The following is a 22,901-nucleotide window of genomic DNA, read 5'->3' on the forward strand; positions in this document are numbered from 1 at the left end:
GGGGGAACGGGTCCATCTGAAAATTAATAGGTCCTTTAGCTGCATGATGGTTGCTGAATTTGGTATTTCTTTTCCTTTTAATTTGCCTCCCCTGCCCAAAGCACTAGCCTCACTGCATATGGCTCCCTGTCTGTTGTTTATTATCTCTGTTACACTGTGGTTAGTGCTCACACATGATATTTCTTTGGTTTCAGTACAGACTGAGCGGGTTGTCCGCCACTGGATCCAAAAAATGTAAACTATTTATAAATGAAAAATACTCTCCAGTTTTAAAGTGCTATGTTGTTCCCTTCTCCCTCCAGCATGTGCACATTTGGCTGATCTCATGTAATCCCACTGATGTAAATCCAGATCTCTAACAATTTATGGGACTGGGGGCCGCCTGGAGAAATTTTGATGTGACCTTGTGCTCAAGGGGGGAGAACACGAAGCAATAGTGATAAAAAGTAATGGAAAAATGTTATTTGGCTGTGTTGCATTCAGCGCAGATATGGTCCAAACTCAGATAAACCTTCCTTCAGAGTTCAGGGATTCTTGGGTTTGGTTTTCCAGTTGGGCTCATCTCCATCACAAGCAACTGTTGAAAAACTGAGACAGAAACTTATTAATGTTGCTTACAATGACCTGAAACAAATAGAATGCTTTTTTAATACTCCTTACAATTAAAATCTGTTTGTTCTTTGTCTTTCAAGCATGTACTTGGTTTTATAGTGAACTAACAACCTATCTTTAGTCTCCCAGGGAAGAAAAATAAGGTGGGATTTAATAGCATGTTAAGGGAAGCTGGAGTAAGTTTTCTGTGCGTGTTTGGGAAGCAGGGCAGGAGGTGATGCTGGGTGGGCCAGGAGGAGACAGGCTGGACCAGAGGCTGAAATGGTCAAGCCCAGGGGGAGGAGAAGAGGAGGCAGTGAAGTAAATACAGGGTATTTAATTGTGGAGCTCGTTAGCCAACAGCTGATGGCTTGTTTTCTTGTAGAGACAACAACAGGGGACTTGAGCTGAGTCCCTGGTTGGGATGAGTGGTGCAGACTGGCCAAGGAGTGATGGAGCATCCGCGGAGCTGGCAGGAGCGAGGGGTGTGGGGAGCAGAGCTGTTCTGAAAGTGCTCCTGAAAAAAACAGAAATTACTTTTATCTATGGTGACGTGGTTTTCTGTACAACTGCAGTGTCAGTAAATGAGGCAGGGCTGTCCTTCCTGCTCAAATTTGGAAGGTTTGAGGATAGCTGAAAAAAATGGTGGGATTTTTTTTTTGGGGGGGGGACTGTTTACAGCATCCCAGCTAGCAATCATTCAAACAAAAATGGTAGAAACTTTCTAATCACCAGTGCATTTAGGCAGCCTTTGCTGTGTAGCTATGATTTGTCAGTCTGTAAATTGTGCAAAAAAAAAATTAGTAGTGTAACTGGTACATAAAGAAGTAAAGCATAACGAGAGTAAATACAGTGTAGTTTCCAAGTTTTCTCTGGACACTCTTTGCATTGATGGTGATAATCCCTTGTTCTGTAAAACCCAATTGGTAAGAATACAGGGTTTGGGATTTTTTTTAATTTTGAGTATTTAGGAGCACCTAAACACATTTGCACTTCTGTCCCCTGCAAGATAGCACTTGCCGGAAAAGGCGGTTACAGCCTAGCTGGGACTGGGGAACGCAGCCTTTAATGTACTGATTGCATATTAATGAACAGCCAGGCAGGTGGGACGGTGCCAGAAAGCAGTGAGTGAGAAAGCCAACAATATCAGCGTGAACTTTGCACTCCGGAAAGTGTGAAGTGATGTTGGTGAAAGGAGTTTATTGCACAAGTGGAACACTGCGGTCCTCTTTGATGCCCAAGTTTCTGTGCTAGTAAACCGAGGAAAAATAATTGGCTGGTGGAGCTCGGGGGGTTCCCGTTAACCTGTTCTGCGCCCCTTGAAATGCTCCCCAAGTGGGTTTGACCATATGGGTGCTCTTTCCTGAGTGTTTGGTGTGCTGTGGCTGGCATATGAAGCTGTAATATGTCTTGGAGCACATAGAGTTACTGTCCACATCTGGTTTGTATCACCTTCAGTGGGTCTTGCTGCAAGATGTAGTGCTCTGTCTGCACCCTTCTCCTTGCCCAGTTCTGTCCCACAGCATCAGGCAAGCAAAATCCCAGCCTGGAAAAAGCTGCAGAATGGGTTGGTGTATGAATTAATTAATATAATGGCTACTGATAGGGATATGCTTCTCCTGGCATTTGGCAGAGATTAGATATATTTGCCAGGAGAAGCATATCCCTATCACTTGCCTCTTTGTTAACCAGGTTTCTTGATACTGAGCTCGTTACCAAGTCCCTTGGATGTTTTGTGTGTTTTTGTTTTTTTTTTTTTTTTAAGGGCTCTTTGCCTGCTTGGAAGGGGAGATGGTCCCCACCAGCCGTCTGCAGGGGCTTCACCACGGAGCCCAAGACCCACTGTGGGCGAGTGCCAGTGGTGGTATGTCCCCACAGGGTGGCTGGGGACGGACTGGCAGTCGTGTGCGGTGGTTTGTCAATTGCCTTGATTATGTCTTTCCTTTCCGCAGCTCCCTCCAGGAATGTGCAGTATTTGGCGTGGGGGCTTGTGTCCGCTGTGCAGCCAGGGACTTTTCCATTGGGAACATTGAGAGTATTTAAGATGATCTCGCAAATATTTTTAAATATTTTTTTTTTAATTGGCCCTGGGCCAATTTTTGCTTGTCTCTGATGCATAAAGTGGGTTTGAAAAAAATGTTGTTGTTTCTCCCTCTCCCCCCATTTAAACATTTCAGGAATGTCAAGTCTTGTCAGCCTTGGCTTTGCTGGGGAAAGAAAAAAAATTCCCTTGAGGAGCTTGGGGATGTGTTTTTTATGTGATCTCAAAACCCTGAGGGAAGGTACAGGAGGGAGGGAAGGAGCAGGTTGTTAACAAAAGCTTCCTTTATCCGAAATTTTAATGAGGTATTGCTGTTAAATAGCAGCAACCACACAAAAATTCACCCAACCTGACTTGGTTCTCTCAATGTTTGGTCCCTTGGTTTATCTCCTGCTCTCACTTTGCTGGTTCCCTGCTATGACCCTTTTAGTGTTTTCCAGATAAACACCACAGCTGTAACATAAGCCTGTTTGGAAATACAGACAGATTAAGAGAAGACTTTTCATCAAACTCTTCTGTTGCAGTTACTCATAATCACCAGTAATCTGTGTGGAAATAGGCAAGCGAAGTCTGGTTTCCTGATGATTTCTGGCTCCAGGGTTGAATAAAGCTTTATTTGACTTCTGCAGAGTTTTCCTGTTATCTCTGCATTGTGTTTGAATATTGCCCTCCATCCCCTGGCTGTCCGTGGTGTATTTTGGGAGTGTGGGGGGCTGCATGTTTGCTGGAGCAATGGACCCAGGTCATCCCCAGGCTCTCCTGTCTGCGGCCAGGTCTGCAGCCCAGCAGGAGCTCACTTGCCCTTCCCACCACTCTGGTCTTGTACCAGTTTTAGACTATTTGGAATGAGGACAAATGTCTGCTGCCCTGTCTTCATAGAGTGGTTTATGTTGGAAGGGACCTTAAAGATCATCCAGTTCCAACCCCCCTGCCCTGGGCAGGGACGCCTCCCACCAGACCAGGTTGCTAAAAGCCCATCCAGCCTGGCCTTGAACACCTCCAGGAATGGGGCAGCCACAGCTTCTCTGGGCAACCTGTTCCAGTGCCTCACCACCCTTGTAGTGAAAAATTTCTTCCTGATATCTATTCTAAATCTACCCTCTTCTAGTTTGAGGCCATTACCCCTCATCCTATTGGTACATGCCCTCGTAAAAAGTCTCTCTCAAGCTTTCCTGTAGGCCCCCCTTCAGATACTGGAAGGCTGCTATAAGATCTCCCCAGTGCCTTCTCATCTCCAGGCTGAACAACCCCAACTCTCAGCCTGTCTTCACAGGAGAGGTGCTCCAGCACTCTGATCATCTTCATGGTCCTCCTCTGGCTTTGCTTCAACAGGTCCATGTCCTTGTGTTGAGGACTCCAGAGCTGGACATAGTACTCCAGGTGGGGTCTCACAAGAAAGCCTTGCTTCTTTGGGAGCAAGGCTACAAACAAGTTTTTCCCACACCATTCCTCATTTTTTGCATGACAAACAGTGAGATTTGGTGGCTTTGGTGTATTTATCTCCTCTTAGGAGCTGGCAGTTAAACCTCGACCCCAGGCCTGCTGCCTGGCTGGACTTTGGAGCCTAGCTCTGGATGAGGGGAGGGGAAACCCCAGAGAAGGAGGAAATGTTTGTTTAATTCCTGACGTAGTGTAAGGTTCAGAGCAAGCAGATTGTGAAAACGGTGTGGAGCAGGGAATTGCTTTGCCCATGGTTTGCAGATAACATGTGCAGAGCAGGCAGCTGATGTGGGGCTGGAGCGGCCGGGGGGGGGGAGGGCTTTATTTGTTTGTGCAGTTTGTTTTTAATTTAAATAACCTATATAATCCCCCTCCCTCTGAATAGTAAGTGATTCCTTATTTATAACGGCCTCCCCTTATTATTTGGCCTGAAATACAGGCTGTGCTCCAGCTTTTTACGATGGGGATTAATTTTTTTAATGGGCGCAGGCAGGGGGTGGGCAGGCAGGGGGAGCAGGCAGCGTGATCCCCTGTGTCTGCGTTTCCTCCGCTGTCGTGGGGTTTTGGCTTCTCCCTGCCTGTACCCCGGCCCCGGGGCCAGCCACCCGCTGCCCTTGGGGCTCTGCTGCTATAAATTAGGCTGCAATGTGTTCCCAGCTGGAGCGGGGCCGGGTAATTGCTCTGGGCAGGTTTATGGTGGGGAGGTGCGAAGTGCCCGCTGTCTGTCCATCTCCCCCCTCCCTGTGGATAATGGGTCTGCAAAGGAGCGTGGGAGAAGGGATGTTTCCTTGCCAGGGAGAAAGCAGAGGTGTTCTCTATCCCTGGAAGGGTGCAAGCCGTGAGGTGTGGGGCTCTGCTCACCCACCCCACTGAGAGCACTCGGTGGGTGCTTTGGAAAGCACGTTGGGATGTCAAAGTGCATCTCTGGAGTTCTAGACTCTGCATTTCCCTTATTTAGGAGAGGAAGGGGTGGGGGGAAAGGTGACAAAGGAGCCATTCGCGGACTTCTCATAAATATCTCAGGGATTACATGGCAAAGCACAAGACTATTGAAGCTGGTTGGGCATACCAGAAACTTTTATGAAATAGTAGGATTTAATCAACACTTAATCACTCTCAGACTTCTTGGCGTGGTCTCTCGCCCTCTCCTCTGTCCTGGAGGAGGACAGGGGTGCAGGAGTCGGCCTCGCGCCCCTGCTGCCAACCGTACGGGTCTCAGGTGGGCTGATGGCACGCGCATCTGCAAGTGCCCAAGGTTGCTGGTGCCCTTTGGGTATGGGGCAGTAAATTAAATGCTTTCTGCCCTCCAGGGAGGCGTGTGGAGAATTGCAGAGGGCTTGCAGTTGCAGGCAGCCTGGCAGAGCTTCTGAGTGGCTCATTCAGGCAAGGGGTGCCTTGTGGTAATGCTGTCCCATCTGCTGCTGTTCCACACATGGGCTGCAGGCAGCCACCTTCTTACCTGCTGCTCGGCCAAATTTGCCTATCAGAGCCCCGTGGGGTGAGCATAGGACAGTGGCAGATGAATGGCAGAGGAGTAATTCACTGAGGACGATGTCCTTAATTCTGATTGCTGATAGGAATATTCTGAGCGTATGCTTTCCTAAAATCTCCTGCTAATGCATCCTGTTTGTCCTCCTCATGCAAGAGGCTTCCCTGCTCCTGGCTGTCCAGTCTTATGGTGTCTTCTAGTGGTCTCTTCTCCTGGGTTTAGAGGAGCTCTGTCTCTGCAGGCACACACATGCACGTTTTCTACATCCAAATCCTTCCCAGCCTGGAGCTGAAGTGCTCTTGCATTACTTTGTGGGCCAGCATCCAGTTTTAAGCACAGGAGAGGTAGATGTTTTTGATTCTTTGTGCTGAGAACCCGCTTGCTTTTTCCCCAGCGGACTGAAGCAGAAGACTTCAGATATAGGTAGGAATTTCCAGTTAATTTCATAAAGTTATTAGTAAACAGGAACAGTATATTTTCAGCAGGAGCAACTTTTTAAAAAAGTTTACTAACAGGCATTTTATTGATCAAGCCAATAGGTGGGTAACACAAGCCTGGAGGTGTGTGATAGTTAATGTGTAACCATTAAATAGACTTATTTGGACACTTTTTATGTGTTCACATAGCAATTAAAGCTCATAAACCTGTGGAGGGTGTTTTTTGTGTGGAGTAAAATGAGAACCTTTATCCCGGAGAAGGTGTTCATGGAAAAGGTACGGTTTATGTAATTGTTTTCACGTGACTTGACGTAAGCGTGGGGCTGCAGGGAAAAAAAACAGCTACGAGAGCTAATTCCCGAGGCCAATTGCAGTGTTGCTTTGTATTGGCTTCCCTCCCAGTGGCCAATTTGGTATATTGAAATCAGTGCTGTTCTGTGTGGGGCATTTTATTGTGAGCCTCCTGAACCGAGGGTTGCGTCCTTGCTCTAGATGGATCATTTTTTGGCTCTTGCCCCTGTGTGTGTTTGGTTTTTTTTGTTGTCTTGGAGCAACTTTGGTGGTTGTGTCAAATTTGCTGGAAAAAAAAAAACCCCATAAAATGGTTTCCTGCTGGCTAACCTGATCAAGCAGTAAATGTGTCCCATAGCTCTTGAGCTCTGTCCTGGCTAAAATAATTAAATAGGAACCCAAGCTTTGTGGGAATGTGGGAAACGCCTTCTCTTCCTTACCTTTTTCTTCTCCATACAGCATGTTTCATGGGAAGCATAGACTGAGTGAGGTGCTGGGGATTCAGTATGTATGCAAGCTGCAGCTCCTCTTTTTGACTAAAAGAAATAAAGGCTGAAAACAGACTTGTTTCAGGTCTTTGCAGCAACACTTTCTCCATGTTGGAGCATGTGGATGGTGGGGGAGAAGGGATGGAAGGCAGCCTGTCTCAGTTTGTGTAATTGTGATTGCAGAGCTCCAGGCAAATATTGACACCAGATTTCTTGGCAGACATGCCATTCCTGAGATGCCCTGGGAGTAAAAGATCCTTCACTGATGCTCGCTGTTGCATGAAGCAGCCCCTCCTGGGATGGTGGAGGTGGTGAGTAAAGGGGGAGAAGCTCAGCAAGAGTGGTGGAGTTGAGAAACGTGATGCAAAAGGGTTTTCACCCAGAAATGCTATGGTATCATGTTATGAGGTCTCTAACAAACGGATGGATGGTCTGCCAGATGGCAGGGAGAGATGGGACACCTTGGTATGTCTTCACTGCCAGTCTGGCATGGGTCGGAATGCTGGGGATGCATGAATCTGCTCTGCTCTTTGCAACACAGGACAGACGTTACTACTTCACATCTCTAAAAAAAACCAAAATAAAACCCAACCACCAACCACAGAACGGGGAAAACTGTAAAATTCTGTTTTCCATCAGCAGTTGGCTGCCTGGGCTTTGCACCGTGGCGAGGGTGTTTTGCTGAGCATGTGTGAGATAACCTGCTTTCTATGCTGCAGTTCTAGAGAATACACCAGAGGATTGTTAACATCGGCCAGATACCTCTCTAGTATGGGTTTGTAGCGTAGTCTGGACAAAAGGTTAAATCAGACAGTCATTTCTGCAGTGTTATTTCCTATACAACACTCTGGAGAAAGTTCAGTATCACTTAGTTAACTTTTGCAGAGCCATTTCCTGTAGGTTTTGTTAGAGAAAAGCTAGATTATGTGTTTCCAGTTGAAGTAGAGTTATTTTCCCCTATAAAATGCACTAAAACTTATTTTTACACAGTTTGCTTTGGTTTGCAAAAGACTTTAGGGGGAGAGCCTGTGTGTTTGGAAGATTCGGAAAGTTTTTTGTTTCATACCTCACTTGCTGTGACAAATTGAGGAAAATGTGTTGTTTTTTTTTTTTTAATGTGGCGTTGCTTTAGTTGAGCCAGGCTTGGAATACAGAGTCTGCGTTAGCGCATGCTCCCACGCTGCTGCAGGTTGGTGGCCTGTTTAGCCCAGGGTCCGGCTTCTGACAACGCCTGGTTTCAGGAAGGACTGAGAAAACTGTGCACTTAACAGCCAGGTTGTGACCTGCCCCAAGGAGAAGCAGTATCTCCTCTTGATGCCTTCACACCCGTGCAACTCACTACCACACTCGTTTCTTTTCTGTGGTTTTTCAGCCACGTGATGTGCTACTACCCTCTGGTCTCCTCGGATGTGGCTTCTTTCATCGTCTCTGCCATGACCCCGCTTGTGGGGTGCCTTGGGTTTTCCATCATGGTTCATCTCAAGATTTCTTTCTCTCTTGTGCCTGAAGTCCAAAAGCATTTCTTCTCCATAGCCCTCTGTGCTTAAAACAATGCTTTTCATGAGCCCTAAGAATTCTTTTTCTGATTATGATGAAACAGTGACATTTCTTCTACTTATTCTCTTCATAGAGATTAATTTATGTGCTCTCAAAAGGACATAGTTTGAATTCCCCAGGAGGTGAGCACACCTGTAGCCCTCCCCACGCAATAACAAACCTTGGGAGCACCTTCTGCATTCACAGTTTTCAAATAACCGCTTTTTGGAGCACGAGGCGTTGGTGTGAAGCCAACGTGTGTTTTGCCCCATGAGAGGTGCAGTGCAAGTAATGAATGGTGAGCTCCTTGGCACAGCGCCCGGGCTTGCAAGGACCACTCGGAAAAGCGAAACGGTATTTCTGTTCTTGGCTTAATTGTAGTGTTAATTTTTTTCTATTTTCAGTGCAGCTGGGCGGCCACCCACATGGAGTTCTGTTATGGGACTTTTTATTTATTTTTCAGAGGCCATCAGGCAATTTTAAGATGACATCTGCTTTGGGTTACACCTGAGTGGGATGGGTTTGAAGCAAGAGGGAAGGATCTGGCCGCCTCTTAGTGTCTTCCTGCAGAATTTGTTGTTGGATGCAGCCCTCGTTCAGCTGAAGGGGTTCCCTTGCGCTTGAAGCTGGTACTGGAGCCTTTGCTGGCATGTGCACACCTTCTGGTGGGCAAAAACTAAGATAGTTATAACAAAAAAAATCTGATCTCGAATGCCAAGTGGAGCAGTATGAATCCAGTAATAATAGTTAAAAGAAGATGAAATAAGCTTATCCAAATACTTTCTGAATCCAGCAGTTTTGCACGAGGTCGGGTCCTTAATTGCTTCCTGTAGCAAAAGAATAGGGAAATGTTCCCCTTCTCATCCCTCTGCCCCCCTACAACATGGAAAAGATAAAAATCTATAGAAGGGGAAGTTTGTTCCTTGATTCAACCTTAACATCTGCCCTCCCTTTGAATTAGCTGTGATGCTTTTAGCTGAGAAATTGCACAAATCCAAGGAAGTTCATTGAATAATAAATCAAGGCATCTATCCAGCAAAGTACATCATAGCCCTTTGAAGTAGATGGAAAAAACACCTTCCTGATTGGAAGGCGACGCGTGTGCTCGACTTTGGCGCCTGACTGATGCTACTGCAGGGTTTGAGCTTGGCTCAAGTGCCCCGGCCGGGAGTGTGGGGAGCAAGTGTGGGCTCGTGAACTGGCTGCTTCATCTTTGCTTTGCCCACAGCCCCGTTTGCCCAGGACTCCTGAAAGGTTAAGAGACCTGGAGAGCAAAAAAGCTGCAACCACTGGAAACAGGGTCTGTCTGTTCATCTTGGGAAGTCCTGAGATACCAGACTTCAGGAAAAGCAAGCTCATTTGAAGAACTTTCTAAAGTTGTATTGACTGTAACTTTTCATCTTTCTTAGTCTTTTTGCGATTTGAGTTGCGCTAATAAAAAAGTCTGCCTTTATAAGTGGAAGGAGTTGAAAAATAGCACCAATAAAAACTGTAAAGCTCTCAAAACTTTTTTTTTTTAAGTAAGTGCTTCTGTAAAAGATGTGGCATTGTATGCTGGGGCAGTGTGTAATAAAGATTTTTGCTAGTGCTCTTCACAGCCCAGTCATAAGCTCTACAGCTGTCCCAGACTCTCCTGATAAAGCCTTTCTGCCTGTGTGCATCACCATAGCTGTAGTGCCTCATGCATATGTAGATGTGTACGTGTTTGGGTGTGCATGGCTGTGTATGCATCTGTAAATTCACGTAGTGAAACACTCCTGTACGTGTGCAAGTTATTTAAGTGAGAATATGTTCCTATTTGTGCTCTTCTGATGCATCTAAGGAATGCAAAGACTGGCATGTGGTGACAAAGGTAATGACTGGAAAGCAGCAATAGATACAGCCCCCCCCCCCCTTGGCTTCTTTGTGGTGCTCTTTGGGCAGAGACTTGAGCACCAGCTTCATCTGCTTTGAAATCCTTGCAGGTGTCCTGTTGCTGTCCCACCAGTAAACACCGGTACAGGAGTTAGGCCAAAAAAAGTATGAACGCTTGTTCTGAGAGACGGCCCTGCTTTTAACGCTGGGAACAAGTATAGTTTTCTATGGCATTGTAAAATAAAGAATGTCTTCAGGAGGAATGTCAGTCTGCCGTGTCAAATGGTGTTTCACCTGACGCTGTGGACCACAATTTGGAAATTTCTGCACTGCATCATTGCCTCCGTGCTGTCCCAGCCTCTTGCTAGCCAAAGCTGATAATACAGCTGTCTGCCATCAAGTGCTCTAGGCTGTGATAAGGTGAGGGTGGAGGAAGCCATCTCTGCTGTTTTCAGGCTGCGTGCAGAGAAAGAAGTTTGTCAAGGAGAATAGCTCTCCTTAGGACCTAAAATATGGAGTAAATTAACTTGAAAGGCTCTTCTGGCTTTTCATTGTCAGGTGAAAGGTAGTTTTATGGTAGATTTATTTGCCTTGTTTTGCAGCGAATGCATTATATATAGCTTGGCTTTTATTTCTCTTGATCTAGGTGGAAATGGTTTCTTTAAAATGCAGCCTTTCCATCTTGAAGGTCAAATTAAAATGGGTTGGAGGTCAGATAGAATAAAGGGACAGAACATTTCCTTCTCGGTGTATCTATTTCTGTAATGTTATCAGTGCATGTGGTTTTATTTCTAGCATTTTGTTCCAGGGCTTCCTCTAAGACTGAACAAATTGAGTCAGTTGGATGCAGTACAGCTTCCAATTTGGGGTTAGAAATCCATTAAATTGCTCGGTGCTTTATTGGCAATACAAAAGTGCTTGGCATGAAAGTGCGTTATGATTGGACATTGATTACTCGAAAGGAGAGAGGGTGGATGCCTGCGTAAACCACACACCTCCAGCCAGGATGGCCAGCTTAGGTTTTTCTAGCTTAAAATGTGCGTGTTTTGCCCTTAAAATGCTGTTTTTTATTACAAGGGAAAAACTATTTTTAAACTGAAAATGGAGAGCCATGTGTTTTTTCACACCTCCGGGAGATTAGAGCTGGCCCTGCAATGCGCGGTGCTGCCAGCTGCTGACTGCCCCATTGGTAACTGGTCCTTTAGCTGATGCTTTGAGGTTATATACCTCATTCCTTGCCAGGCACAAGATCTTTGGATTCAGTCCCCCTCTTCATTTCAGTCCACGGCGCTGAAAAGCACAAGGAATGTCCTTGCTTGGGTGGAATTTAAAGTGAGTAAATTTATGGTGGGCATAGCAAGGAGTCCAGTGTTGTAATTCCACTCGCACTGCTACTAGGATCAGAAGGGGGTTTATTTCCATTGTAGAAAGCTGCAGAGTTGTCCAGGTGTTTTGTGAGACCGGGATTATTGACACCAGGTGGGAAGAGGGGCGCAGAGCTGGGAGGGATGGACACCACCTCTGTCCTGGCCGGTACAGCTGAGTTGGCTCCTTTGACTCCGGGCAGTGAGCTTGTTACGCTCAGCAGCACATCTAATGACAGACCTTCAAGTCAATATATCTCCTGAGATTTTTCTCAGATGACGGCATGGCAGATGTACTGGGTGGCTGATGAGGGGCAGCCACTGGTGAAACAGTGGTGTGGGGTGGCCAGCCTGGGCCGATGGAGAGTGGGAGAACAGTGATTCTTTCTGGGAAATGCCTCTGTTTTTGCAGTGTTCTGTTGTACGGAGATGCAGCCCCTCTCTGCAGTGTTAAAAAGTGGTGTCAAGTGTAGGAGACGCAAGAGCAAGCTGGTGTGAGCCCCCATGCCCGAGCTGCAGGAAAAATCTGCGCCCTGTTTTTCTAAGACTTTTTTTTTTCTTTCCCCCAACTCTTTGCCTGACTAGCTTTAACCAGCGCACAAATATTCCTTTGTGCCGCTTCCAAGCGAGCATGTATTTTTTTTTTTTGGGGGGGGAGATCGGTTCTTCCTGATTAACTATTAATAAGAAGAAACCAGGAGAGAATGAAGCGCTGAGCAAACACCACAGGGAGCGGGTTGCCTGCCCTCTCCCCACCATTAATGATTGACCGGGCTTCGCTCTGGGGCAGCTGGGCAATGCCGTGCCACGTGCTGTCCCCTGGACCAGGCACGGCCAAGCCCTGCTCACCGTGTGCTCCGCAGGGGGATGACGCCAGATGCATGATGAAACTTCAGCATCAGGGTTTGGTGCTCTCCCTTCCCGGCGTGTGCGAACACAGCGCAGCTGATCAGTGCCACCCTGAGAGCTGTGCCCGGTGATGTATTTACCGAATTTATGTTTCTGATGAATAAACTGCGGTGTTGGAGCGGTGAAAAAATATCTTCTCGGCTAGTTAAGCACAGTGAGCTTACCAGAAATCACGATTGAAACCACTTGCGTCCCCAAAGAGAGCAGAGCACGTTACAATTCTGTGTTTTAGGAGAAAACATATCTTAAAATATAGGTTATTGGATATTATTGAATGATCGTTGACCTCGGATGTTTTCTTAAACAGTGGAAACTTCTGAACAGTGTTCAAGCAGTTTCTGAATTATCTCTTATTTTCCATCCGTACTCGACCTGTAACCCGTATCTGGGTTTTGCAGAGTCATGCGGTGGGAGGGTTAGGTGGCCAGCAGTTGAACATATTGCTGTGGGTCTTTCCAAGTATCTGAAAAAGCCAGAGGTTTAACATGGTTTATCTGCTGGGAGTACTTGTGAAAAATTGCCCAACTTTCAGATGAAAATATTTGCTTTGCAGAAGTAGCAGTTTTTGAAACTGTAAATAGCACTTAATGCTGATTTATCAATGCGGCTCTTGTTATCGGTTAATGGAGGCTTAGCAGTTGTTCTAAGGTAGACACGTATAGTAAATTATATAGTTGTTAATCCTCAATAAATTGGTTTAGTATGTTGAATACACAGTGGGGAACCTTAATTGAAAAATGTTAGTAAAGAAGTCATGGCCTTTATTGATTTACCGAAGAAACACAGTGGTGATGGAAGCAGGAGCAATTTGTTTCATGAGTATTCTGTTTATGAGCTGGGCCTCCAGCCCTCACTTCAGTGGTTTCAGACACTGTGCTTTGCCTTGTGGAGGCAAAAATCGCTGAGAAAGAAATTTGCCATCAAATTAGAAAAGGGTGAGTTTGCTTTTATGCAGCAGAGCAAGCAACTTGCAGGGTTTTGGTTTTAGGGTATGTCTTTCTCATGACAGTAGGTAGCACTTTTAATTAAAAACAATAAAGCCAGAACAAACCCTATGGGCGTCTGGGCACATGAAGGGTGGAGTTTTATTTGTGGCTTAAAAAAAAACTTCCACATCCTGCTTTTCCTTCCAACTCCTTACCTGTCACAGGTGGCAAACCAGGATTGCTTTCTGTTAAATTAAATACAGGGGTTTTTATTTAGATGTCCATGCCCCCTTTGAAATGTGTTTTTGCTTTGAGGCAATCCTTGCGGCTCATGGCTCAGTGTGTTTGGGAGAGGAGCAGTCTCCTTCAGGCAGTGCAACTTAATAGAAGCAGCAAATAAAGTGAAAAATTGCTGCAATTAAATACTGCCTGCTCTAACCCTTGCAGCATCCCCTGTTCCCCGTGTACAATACTGCCTTTGACTGGGCTGTCTTATTAGAAGCAGAGGAACATGCAGTGCTAATGGGAGGGTTTGTAGCGCAGTAACTGCGGGCTATGTGGCTGCTGCTCATGCTTTTTTTCAGCAGCAGAGAAAGTGTTGTTGAATACCTTGTCATTCATGCTTGCTTTGTCCTGCCGTCTTCCGTGGGTTCGGGTCCCTGCTGGCTGCTGGGGAAGGATCCGCATGTCCCCAGTCACATAACGCAGCCGGGGCCGGTGTGTCACACTAGAGACAAGGGCTCCCAGTCCTCCCTCTGCCACTGAGGCCACTGGATGACTTTCAAATGACTTCACTTCTTGAAATCTCACTTTGCTTTTTTTTGGAGCATGGAGCAGTTGCAATATTGAAAAAACTCCTGTGGAGTGGACCAGGATCAAGCCCTGGTGTATCCTCCCGATGCTGCAGAGGCGTAGCAAGGGCTCCATAAGCCCCTGGGTTACACAAGTGCTTTCCACATATATTGTGGTGTACTTGTATATGCGTGTGATTATGTAGATTAGCTGGAAGGTAATCTTTCTTTAAAAAACAAAAAAACAACCAAACAAAAACCCCCCAATGATTTGGGGTGTTTGGAGGAGATGGTCTTCCAGGCAAAATACAAAAAACAAACAAACAAAAAAAAACCAGAAAAGAACTTCACATTTGTTTTGCTAAGGTTATTAAAATAAGAGGAAACAGGATCCTAGGTTTTGTCAAAACACATTTGTGTAAGCCAAACAGAGCCTAAAATAACCTGACACTGCCCTTTTTAAAGAGACAAATAAACTGGTGAATGTTCCTTGTGGTAGGAGATGTAGAAGCCCCAGCAGCAGCGCGGCGTTACCCAACGCTCCTGCAAAGGACTTCTCTGCCCTTCCTCAGCCACCGATGATGGAGATATTTACGTTTGCAGCCCCGTGTGAGCAGACCAGCTCTGGCGGTGGCTTACCAGGCTCATACACGCAGGTGTCTGTGTGTGCCAGATGTGTGGTCTCTGTGCCCTCGTGAGCAGAAACAGTCGTGAGCACAGAGGGGCAGAGCGGGAGGAAGGGCCAGGGCTGCAAATGTGTCCATGAACGTTACTTGAAGATAAGATGATAATTCCCTTATTCCCTGAATCATATCAACCACATGCTAAATTAAATTGTAGTCCAGCACAATGCTTCTCAGTGATGTGGTTTTAATTAGTATTCTTTGTATTAATGACTGCATGCATCTGCTGGATTCGGCGTGGTATTGATTCTTTGGTGATCATGCTACAGGAATTTCCTTTAGACAGTGTTGTTGGTCATGACTGAGAGTGATTCATGGTGCAGTTTTCTTGGTGTCTGGATGACCTCTCAAAGTTTGTCTTCACTGTCAAATTAGCTCATATTATGGCTTGAGGGTTGCCCTTAAGTTGACTCCCTTCTGCACATAAAGCCCCTTATATGAGCAGGCTATTAACCCAAGCTAATACGATGCTGCCGCTGCTAATTTGAGCTAGGGCATAAGTAAAGCCTGAGTGAGCACATTGGCTTAGCCGCTAACAGGAGCTCTCAGTGATGGGGCACAGCTTCAGCCACGGGGGTGCTGTTTGTCCTTCCCTGTGTCCTGCAGAGTCCCCTTCTTCTCCCCAAAGCAGCAAGCTGGGACATTCGCCTCTCTGGTGTCCTGTGTTTTGTTGCCCTTGCCTCTTTTAGGAGGTAACTCTTGCTGATGCTTGGCGTGGGACACTCCGGTGCCCCAGCACTGTCCCTTCTCTTGTATGCTGGGTGCCTTGCACAGGCAGGTGGAGCTCCCCAGGATACACTACAAAATAAATCATGGGGGCTGCTTAATGCAGCCACAGGCACCTCAGAAATGAGAGCGTCCCAGAGGCTGTACAGCCCGGTCGGTCAGTCCCGCTATTGCGCAGCAGCGTGGGAGCTCCCGCTTGAGGCTGGGTGAACCACAAGACAACATGGGTGCATCTTTCAGCAAAGATGTGCTTCTGTTCTTTGTCCTTCCTGACCATAGACCTGTTAGGCTGAGTTCCGAAGCAGCGGAATAGAAGTGAGGGTGAGGAGGGAGCTGAGGGGAATAAGAATCTGTGGTTTTCTATCAGTTTAGCAGGCAGATTCAAAGGAAACCCAGGAATGGCTGTGGTGGGTTGGGTGAGCGATTTCCCCAAGTCCAGGCTTTGGCTTCTGGCAGTGCATCAGCCACTTCAAAGGAATCTTCAAGAAATCCTCCAGAAGGTAATTAAGGACTGCATATCTAGTATGTGAAAGCTCTGTCTGACTCGCATCACTGTGGTGGCTTATGCAACTCCATTTAGTGGCTGTTTGTTTTAGGGGGAACTGAAAAAATCCCATTTAAGGGAAGGTGTTGCAGCGCAGTGCAGCTGGGGGTAGCTGGCACTAGCTGCAGTAGCTGTTTGGCTGCTCTTGTCTCATGGGAGTAGATTTTGGACTTGTCCTGTGCACAAAAAAGAAATAAATGGACTAAAGCTGCTTCTTTCTGTCCTTACAGTCCATACAATCACCTAAATCCTCGCAGTCTCTTTGGTTGCTTTGTGCTTCAGTGTTAAGCCTTGAATGTCACTGCTTATGAGGACTCTGCCATCTCTCTGGGAGCTCACAAGCGTGTTTAAAAGATAAATTTGAGTGTGCTTTCTTCCCTGCACAGTTACGTACTTTTAGCATGGGCAATGTGTTCTGTCTCCCGTTCCCCCAGCCCCCATCCCCAGGCTAATTCAGCTGCAGCCATGCTTTTCATACCCAATCAAGTGTGCATGGGGCCTCCATTCCAGCGCTGTAAAGCCATCTACAAACATGTGGGAAGAGGATGATGCCTATTCAGTAAGCTGCGGACTAGGCAGCTATCTTTCGACAGATTAGCCAGAGGAATTTCTATTGCAGGGCTCGATTGTTCTGGGCCCACGGCTCCCTTTTGTGCAAGAGCAATGAAAAGTTGTGTTATGACAATGGTTGACAAAGTGTTTAATGAAAGCCACGGTTGGCAGTGGCAGAACTTCGAGCCATCCTCCTTTTCTCCAATGCCTGTCATCAAAAGGTGCAGAAATGCTTTTGACATAATCTTCCACGCTGACAGATAAATGGTTTTGATGTAAGGGTCGGAAGCCTTCACCTTGCTGAACAGAATTCAGCCACCATCGTGGTTAGCAGAGTCCAGGAGCCACATATGTCTCTATTCCTTTGTCTGGCGAGCCAGCCAGGCACCTCTCTTTTCAAAAGAGAGGTGGCTTTTTCATGGCTTTTTCTCTGCACTGGCCAAGTTTCCAAAGCAGAGCCAAAACTTCTTTGTGAACTCCCAGTCTACCCCACACCTTGGCCAAGGAGGCACGATTGGCATCTCATGGTTCAGAGAGCTGACTGATCTCTCCTCCCTGGCAAGCAGGACTCTCTATGTGACAGCATTATTACTTTCGGGAGGTGGTTTTAAGGCAGGCTACATACCTGCTTATTTAACAAGGCTTTTCTTTCAGTCTCTGCAGTGTTCAGTGATCCACAGTGCCATTGTCACAATGCTAACTAAAGGCAAACACTGCTTTCTCAGTTAGAGACTGGAATGGATGAATAGACAGAACAGGGCCCTTCCCATATTGATTTAACAGGCTCTTGGTTCCCAATCATGGGCATCTTAGTGGTAGCAGGGGGAAGACCCAACATTGTTGGATTAGCCAATACAAGGAAGACTTGAAGAAGTATGCAATGGATAAATGATGTGCAGAGCACTTCTCATGCCATTAAGTCAAAATATAGTTGTTTTTAAAAAAAAACACCCTATAAACCTTAGAGCAGCTTCTATTCAACAGGCAAAAAACAGTCTGAATGTTAGAAGCCGCTCCAGTTGTTGGCTGCGCTCTGTCTTCTCTGCCATCTGTAGAAGCTTCTGACCTTTGTAGGTTGCTTCCCTGAACTTACAGCCCAGGCTCTTGTCCAGGATTTATGTTGATTGTCTGTTGAATTCTGTTTTCTTTCCACAGTTGCCTTGGAGGGATCAAAATATCCTCCCATGAGTAATTCAACAGAAACATGTACCCATGGAGAGAAGCAGGCAGGACACTGGGAAGCATGCTTTCAGCATGGGTATGCCCACACTTGGGCTCGGCTAACCCCGTATGCAGATGCAGGTGCCAGGAAATGGGCCGACCACACACCAAGGACATGGTCTCTTTGGGCTCCCATCAAACACTGTAGATCATGCTGTATAAGTTGCCACTTTGAAGAGATGCCCAGCACCTGAGATAACTCAGATGGTTATGGGGAGTGCTGATTTGGTAAAGGATAGAGGTTTGGCTTTGGGTTTTGAGGGCTCTTTTTCATTGAAGAAGCCATTTTAGACTACTGATGGCAGAAGCATTTGCTCAGTGAGCCATTGCACTACCTCATGGCATCAGACTGAGGGGCTCCTCAAGAAGGAACGGGTTCTGTGCTATGGGAGAGTAGAAACATGGCAGTTTTCAGCGATGGGACAGTTGTGCCCCCAAGCTTGGCATCTCCAACCAGCCTGCATTGCTGGTCTGCTTGGCCAGAGGCCGAGCCGATGGGGAGGTTACAGCCCCTGCAGTGCTTCGTGTACTGCCGTACGTTTGGGACCCAAGCTTTGTGCTGGGGGAATGTTATATGCACCCATGACCTCAAGTTTTGAGTTCCCTTCTTTATTTGCATTACTGGAGCCCAACCAAGATTGAGGCCTCATTTCATCAGCATTGGGCAAACCAAGACAATACCTACCTCAATTTTATTTACAGTCTAAATAGACAAGACAGACAAAGGGTGGCTGTGGAAACAAAAGCTCTGGAGAGGTGATGTGACGTGACCCGGTCACCCAGCAGGAGATTAAGAGAGCCAGGAATAGATGGAGGTTTCCTGACTCCCGGTCCCAATGATCTATCTATTGGAGCACGTTAATTCTTTCTCCCATTTGCATGCTGTGACTAGCATGCCAAGTACTGTCTACTGAGGGGATCTGCGTTCTGGGAAACACATCCTTTGATTGCTGATGCTTCAGGCTAGAAATTCCTGGGCATTTTAATGCAAGTTAAAATACAGCTAGTCTCAGAAATTGAGTAAACTGTTTATTTTGGTGTATCTCTTTAATTTCAGGCCTCCTGTTTATTTTGCACTGACCCTGTATTTCTAGCTTTTATTTCCCCACTGACTTTTGAACAGCATATTGTGTGTTTTGTTGAGGATAGCTGGCAGTTGTAGTGGGTAGCATGGGGAGGACTGAAGACTTTGGCATACAAAGAAGGTGGGGTTCACCTGTATTTCTGCAGCAACCGTTGGAAGGTCTTTCTGTTGCTGGAGTAGGCAAAATATGGTTGTGCTGCCTGAAAAGCCAGCTACTCGTGCAATGCCTTTGATTTCTCTAACGGCAGCAACAGCAATCAGAAAGTCGCTTTGGGTGACGTTAAACCATGGCCATGAAATCCATTAATTTATGAAGACCTTTGTTTTTTCACTTTTGAACTTCTGAAGTTCACATCAGCATTACTCCGTGCTTGAGCACTGGCTAAGCCAGGGATCTGTTCCCTTTGACAGGTGTAGGGATGATCAGTTTGGTGCCTGCGATTCTCAGAGGTTCATAAAATAGCCTCTTAGCCTATTGCAGAGGAATGTTTTGAGGATAAGCATGTTACCTTAAGAAATGCAAAGATTTGCAGCAATAGAAAGCATAGAAATACATTAAAACAGATGGAATCATGCACGGTCATGACCGTGGTTGTATTTCCCCCTCAGTTTGTCACTAGCATTTCTGTGTCAGCTTTATCTTTATTGTGTTGAGCCTATAGGACATTACCTGTTGTATTTTCTCTTTTTGCCTGTACATCAGGCAGGGACAAGCTCCAACTTGATTTTGCTGTGTGGTTTAAAAAAAAAAAAAAGTAGTAATGTAATCTGTGGGCAAATTGCACTTTAATTCGTAATTGTGCTATGAATATGGACTTGGCTTTCAAACGCACTCTGAGTTTAAACTGCAGTTTGACTTTTATTTAGATAAATGCCTTTGAGTTCATAGTGAAATGGATATCTGCTGTAGGCTGGTATTGATTTAAAGGTCTCCTGAGTGTTTTAAAAGACAGTAGGGGCTTACAGGACAGCATATTTTAAAACTAGATGCTTGGTTAGGTTTTACACTCCTATGTAGCTTCAGGTCTAGGTTCCGTTAAGAGCCAGCTTGTGCTGTTGATTTGTAGAGCCTTGTTTCACAGCAGGTATTGGCAAAAATTGAACATTTCAGGCAAGATGCAAGGAACCGTCTTCAGAGCTGGCTGCTCTGAGATGATGGAGAGCAGCGTCTGTGTGAGAACTATCGAATGGTTCCTGTGTGCAGGGGAATGCTTTGAGGACTTCCCATAAATGCGTTGTAGAAGGGCAAGTCATCAATAATTGCTTTTTAGCTCAAAAGAAGTATTTATCGCTTCCTTCTAATCATGTGAAGTTGGTGAGCTTTGTAGTCTTTCAAGTCTTTGTGTTCGTAGGCATTGCTGTGGGCCTAGATTCCTCTTTGCATTGCCAAAAAGAGCAGTGGGCTAACAGGAGCAATTAAAACAGGAGGTCTCTGTCTATGCTCTTCTGGCAACTGCCCTTTTTTTGTGTCACTCAGCTCTTGGGTCATGTAGCCTGGGTAAAAGTTCAGTAGGAGCCTCGGTGACTTAGGTCCTGTTTACCTGTTTGGGCTCCAGACCTGCTTGGGTTCTGCGGGCACAGCTTTGAAGCAAAGAAAATATACAAACCAGGGAAGATTGGCCAGTTTTCTAGTCAGACTGGCTTGGTGGTTTGAATAAGCAGCTGAATGTTTGAGGGCTTATCTAAAATCAGGCCATGAATCTTTTGGGTCATGTTCAGAGGTGCAGTAAGAGGGTGTAACCTCCCTGCGGAGGAGACGAGAGGGTTGAATTTTACCCAGGATAATATCCTAGAGCAGGGTGTGGAGCAGGGGAAAATTAAAGTAGGTCCCCCTCGCAATTTCCTTACAGCTTCTTGCGGTTGCATTTCTTGCTACCGCCCATCAATTTGCCTCCTCCCGCTGTAGACTACACAGTCACAGGAACATGCCAGCACTGCATACATCATGTTAATTAGGCCACTTGTTAATTTCCACATCATTAGTCACTTGGTCTTAATTGATCTGTGCTCTCCCGGTAGGTAAGTCCCTAGCTACAGGTTTGACCTGTCGCGCGTGGTGTGCTGATAGTGCACATCTTGGAGGGGAAACTTAGCTGTCGCACCGTATGATGCTACAGCAGAGCGTGGCAAAGTGCTTGCTTGCGGTTTTCAGAGTTGGTACTTTACTTGCATTATTTTGTCTGTTTGCTGTCCCTAGCAGTCCTCGTGGTGTGTTCCTTCCAGGAGCACGTTGAGCTCTGACTGTATTTCCAAACAGGGATGTCCTGCGAGGCAGATCTGCTCTCCCAGCAGCTGTTTTCAGAGAATACAGCACAGCCTATTTGCTATCCATCAGTGGAGTGCCTATGATATGATCTAGATTTGGACTGTCAGGTAGCTGGAAAGCTTTGGTTGGGGTTGTTGAGGACCAGGGCATGTATGACTACGTGACTGGCTGAAAGCTGTAACTGCCGATTAAAAAGCCATTTAGTGATATGTTAATAATATCTTGTTAGAAAATATAGAATATATTTTATGTTTACACATAGTAAGTGTACATACCTATGTCTGTATATTTTGTACATAACACACAGTGGTATATAAAAATACCCTATGTGAATATAGCTATAAAATATTCAGCAGAAGGTTTGTTGATTGTTTCAGTTCAGACTTTAATTTGTCAGGAAATATCCTATTCATCTGTGATTAGTTTTGTGGTTGTGAATAACCAATGGAAGAATAATAAATGTAATTGTGTAATATAAAGACAAATTAAAACCACACTAATGCCAAAGAGGGAAAAAGCATAGGGAGAGCTAGATAACATTTTGATCACAGAACTAAACTCACTCGTGTATTCAGCAGAAAAGTGCTGCTCTGCCATGTTTAAGTGCTCTTGCTAAAAACAAACCCAGCCTCCCAGTGCAATCCAGAATAATTAAGATGACTGTTTTGCTGAGCACGGTAACTGCAGTATGCTGATCCCACTGTCTTTTATTTTAACAGAAACCTGAGCTACAACAAGTTGACGGAGATTGATCCTTCTGCCTTTGCAGGGCTGTCGGACCTGCAGGAAGTGTAAGTATTCTTTCAAAGGTTTTAATTGTGTTTTGCCAGGGCGGCTTGTGGGCCAGGAGGAAATTGTATACAGTTTTCAGGACAGTACCTTCCTTTAGCTAACTTGAATGATCAGATTTGACTTCGTGTGGAGTTTTTTTCCTCCATATTGTACCTGTGCTGTTTTTTTTAAACTAATCAATTAGCAGAACACAACATCCCAATTAAAACAGCATAGCTGTTATTGGAAATCATTGGAGTTTGCCTCCCTCAGTCTTGTGCAATGCTCTGCGGGAACAGTTCAGCTAACACACCTGAACATACACACAAAGCTTGTTGCTGAAAGGATAACCCTGAAGCAAGGCAGAACAGCCTGGATGGTGATACCTGATGCCAACCTAACCCAAATCTCCCAGGAAACAAAGGTGTAGTGTAGTGGATAACAAAGCACTTAACTGTGTCTCCTCCTCTCAGACATTTGTGCTCTTCTTGGAATCAGAACAAATTCTATTTGAAGTCTGCTAGGAGAACCTAAAACAGCAGAGTCGTCTTCTGCTTTGGTGGGGGAAGAGAAGGAGGTGGTGGAGGTCTGAGTGGCTGTGCCAGACCCCCCTTGCTGGTAAAGGAAACCTTGTTTAGGGAATAGCAGGATTTCCTAGCTCCTGATCTGTGTAAATGCTCCGCAGTTACACTCGCAGAGGAGCTGTGCTTGTCAGCTATTCACAGTGATTCCTGGAGCTCTGATTTTTTGGGTTTTGAAAAACGAAAGTGACTGAAATTGCAAGCGGTGGGTTGAGGTAATGAGCTTGCATTTGAATGTTGAATCGCTGGCATACTTGAGGTTTGGGCTCTGTTTGAAGAGCTACTGATGCCTCATGGGAAACTGAGAAAACATTTC

At 45.8% G+C, this 22,901-nt stretch overlaps 1 protein-coding gene across 1 annotated transcript in view; it reads left to right on the plus strand.

The window, feature by feature from the left end:
- Positions 1-22,901, plus strand: part of LRIG1 (leucine rich repeats and immunoglobulin like domains 1) — a 95,820-nt gene that overhangs the window by 15,343 nt on the left and 57,576 nt on the right. Inside the window, exon 2 of the mRNA XM_063347556.1 lies at positions 21,953-22,024. Within this exon, the coding sequence (XP_063203626.1) occupies positions 21,953-22,024 (72 nt within the window). The remainder of the gene's footprint in view (positions 1-21,952; positions 22,025-22,901) is intronic.

Source organism: Chroicocephalus ridibundus, chromosome 10 (assembly GCF_963924245.1).
Source record: "Chroicocephalus ridibundus chromosome 10, bChrRid1.1, whole genome shotgun sequence".
Classification (NCBI taxonomy): Eukaryota; Metazoa; Chordata; class Aves; order Charadriiformes; family Laridae; genus Chroicocephalus; species Chroicocephalus ridibundus.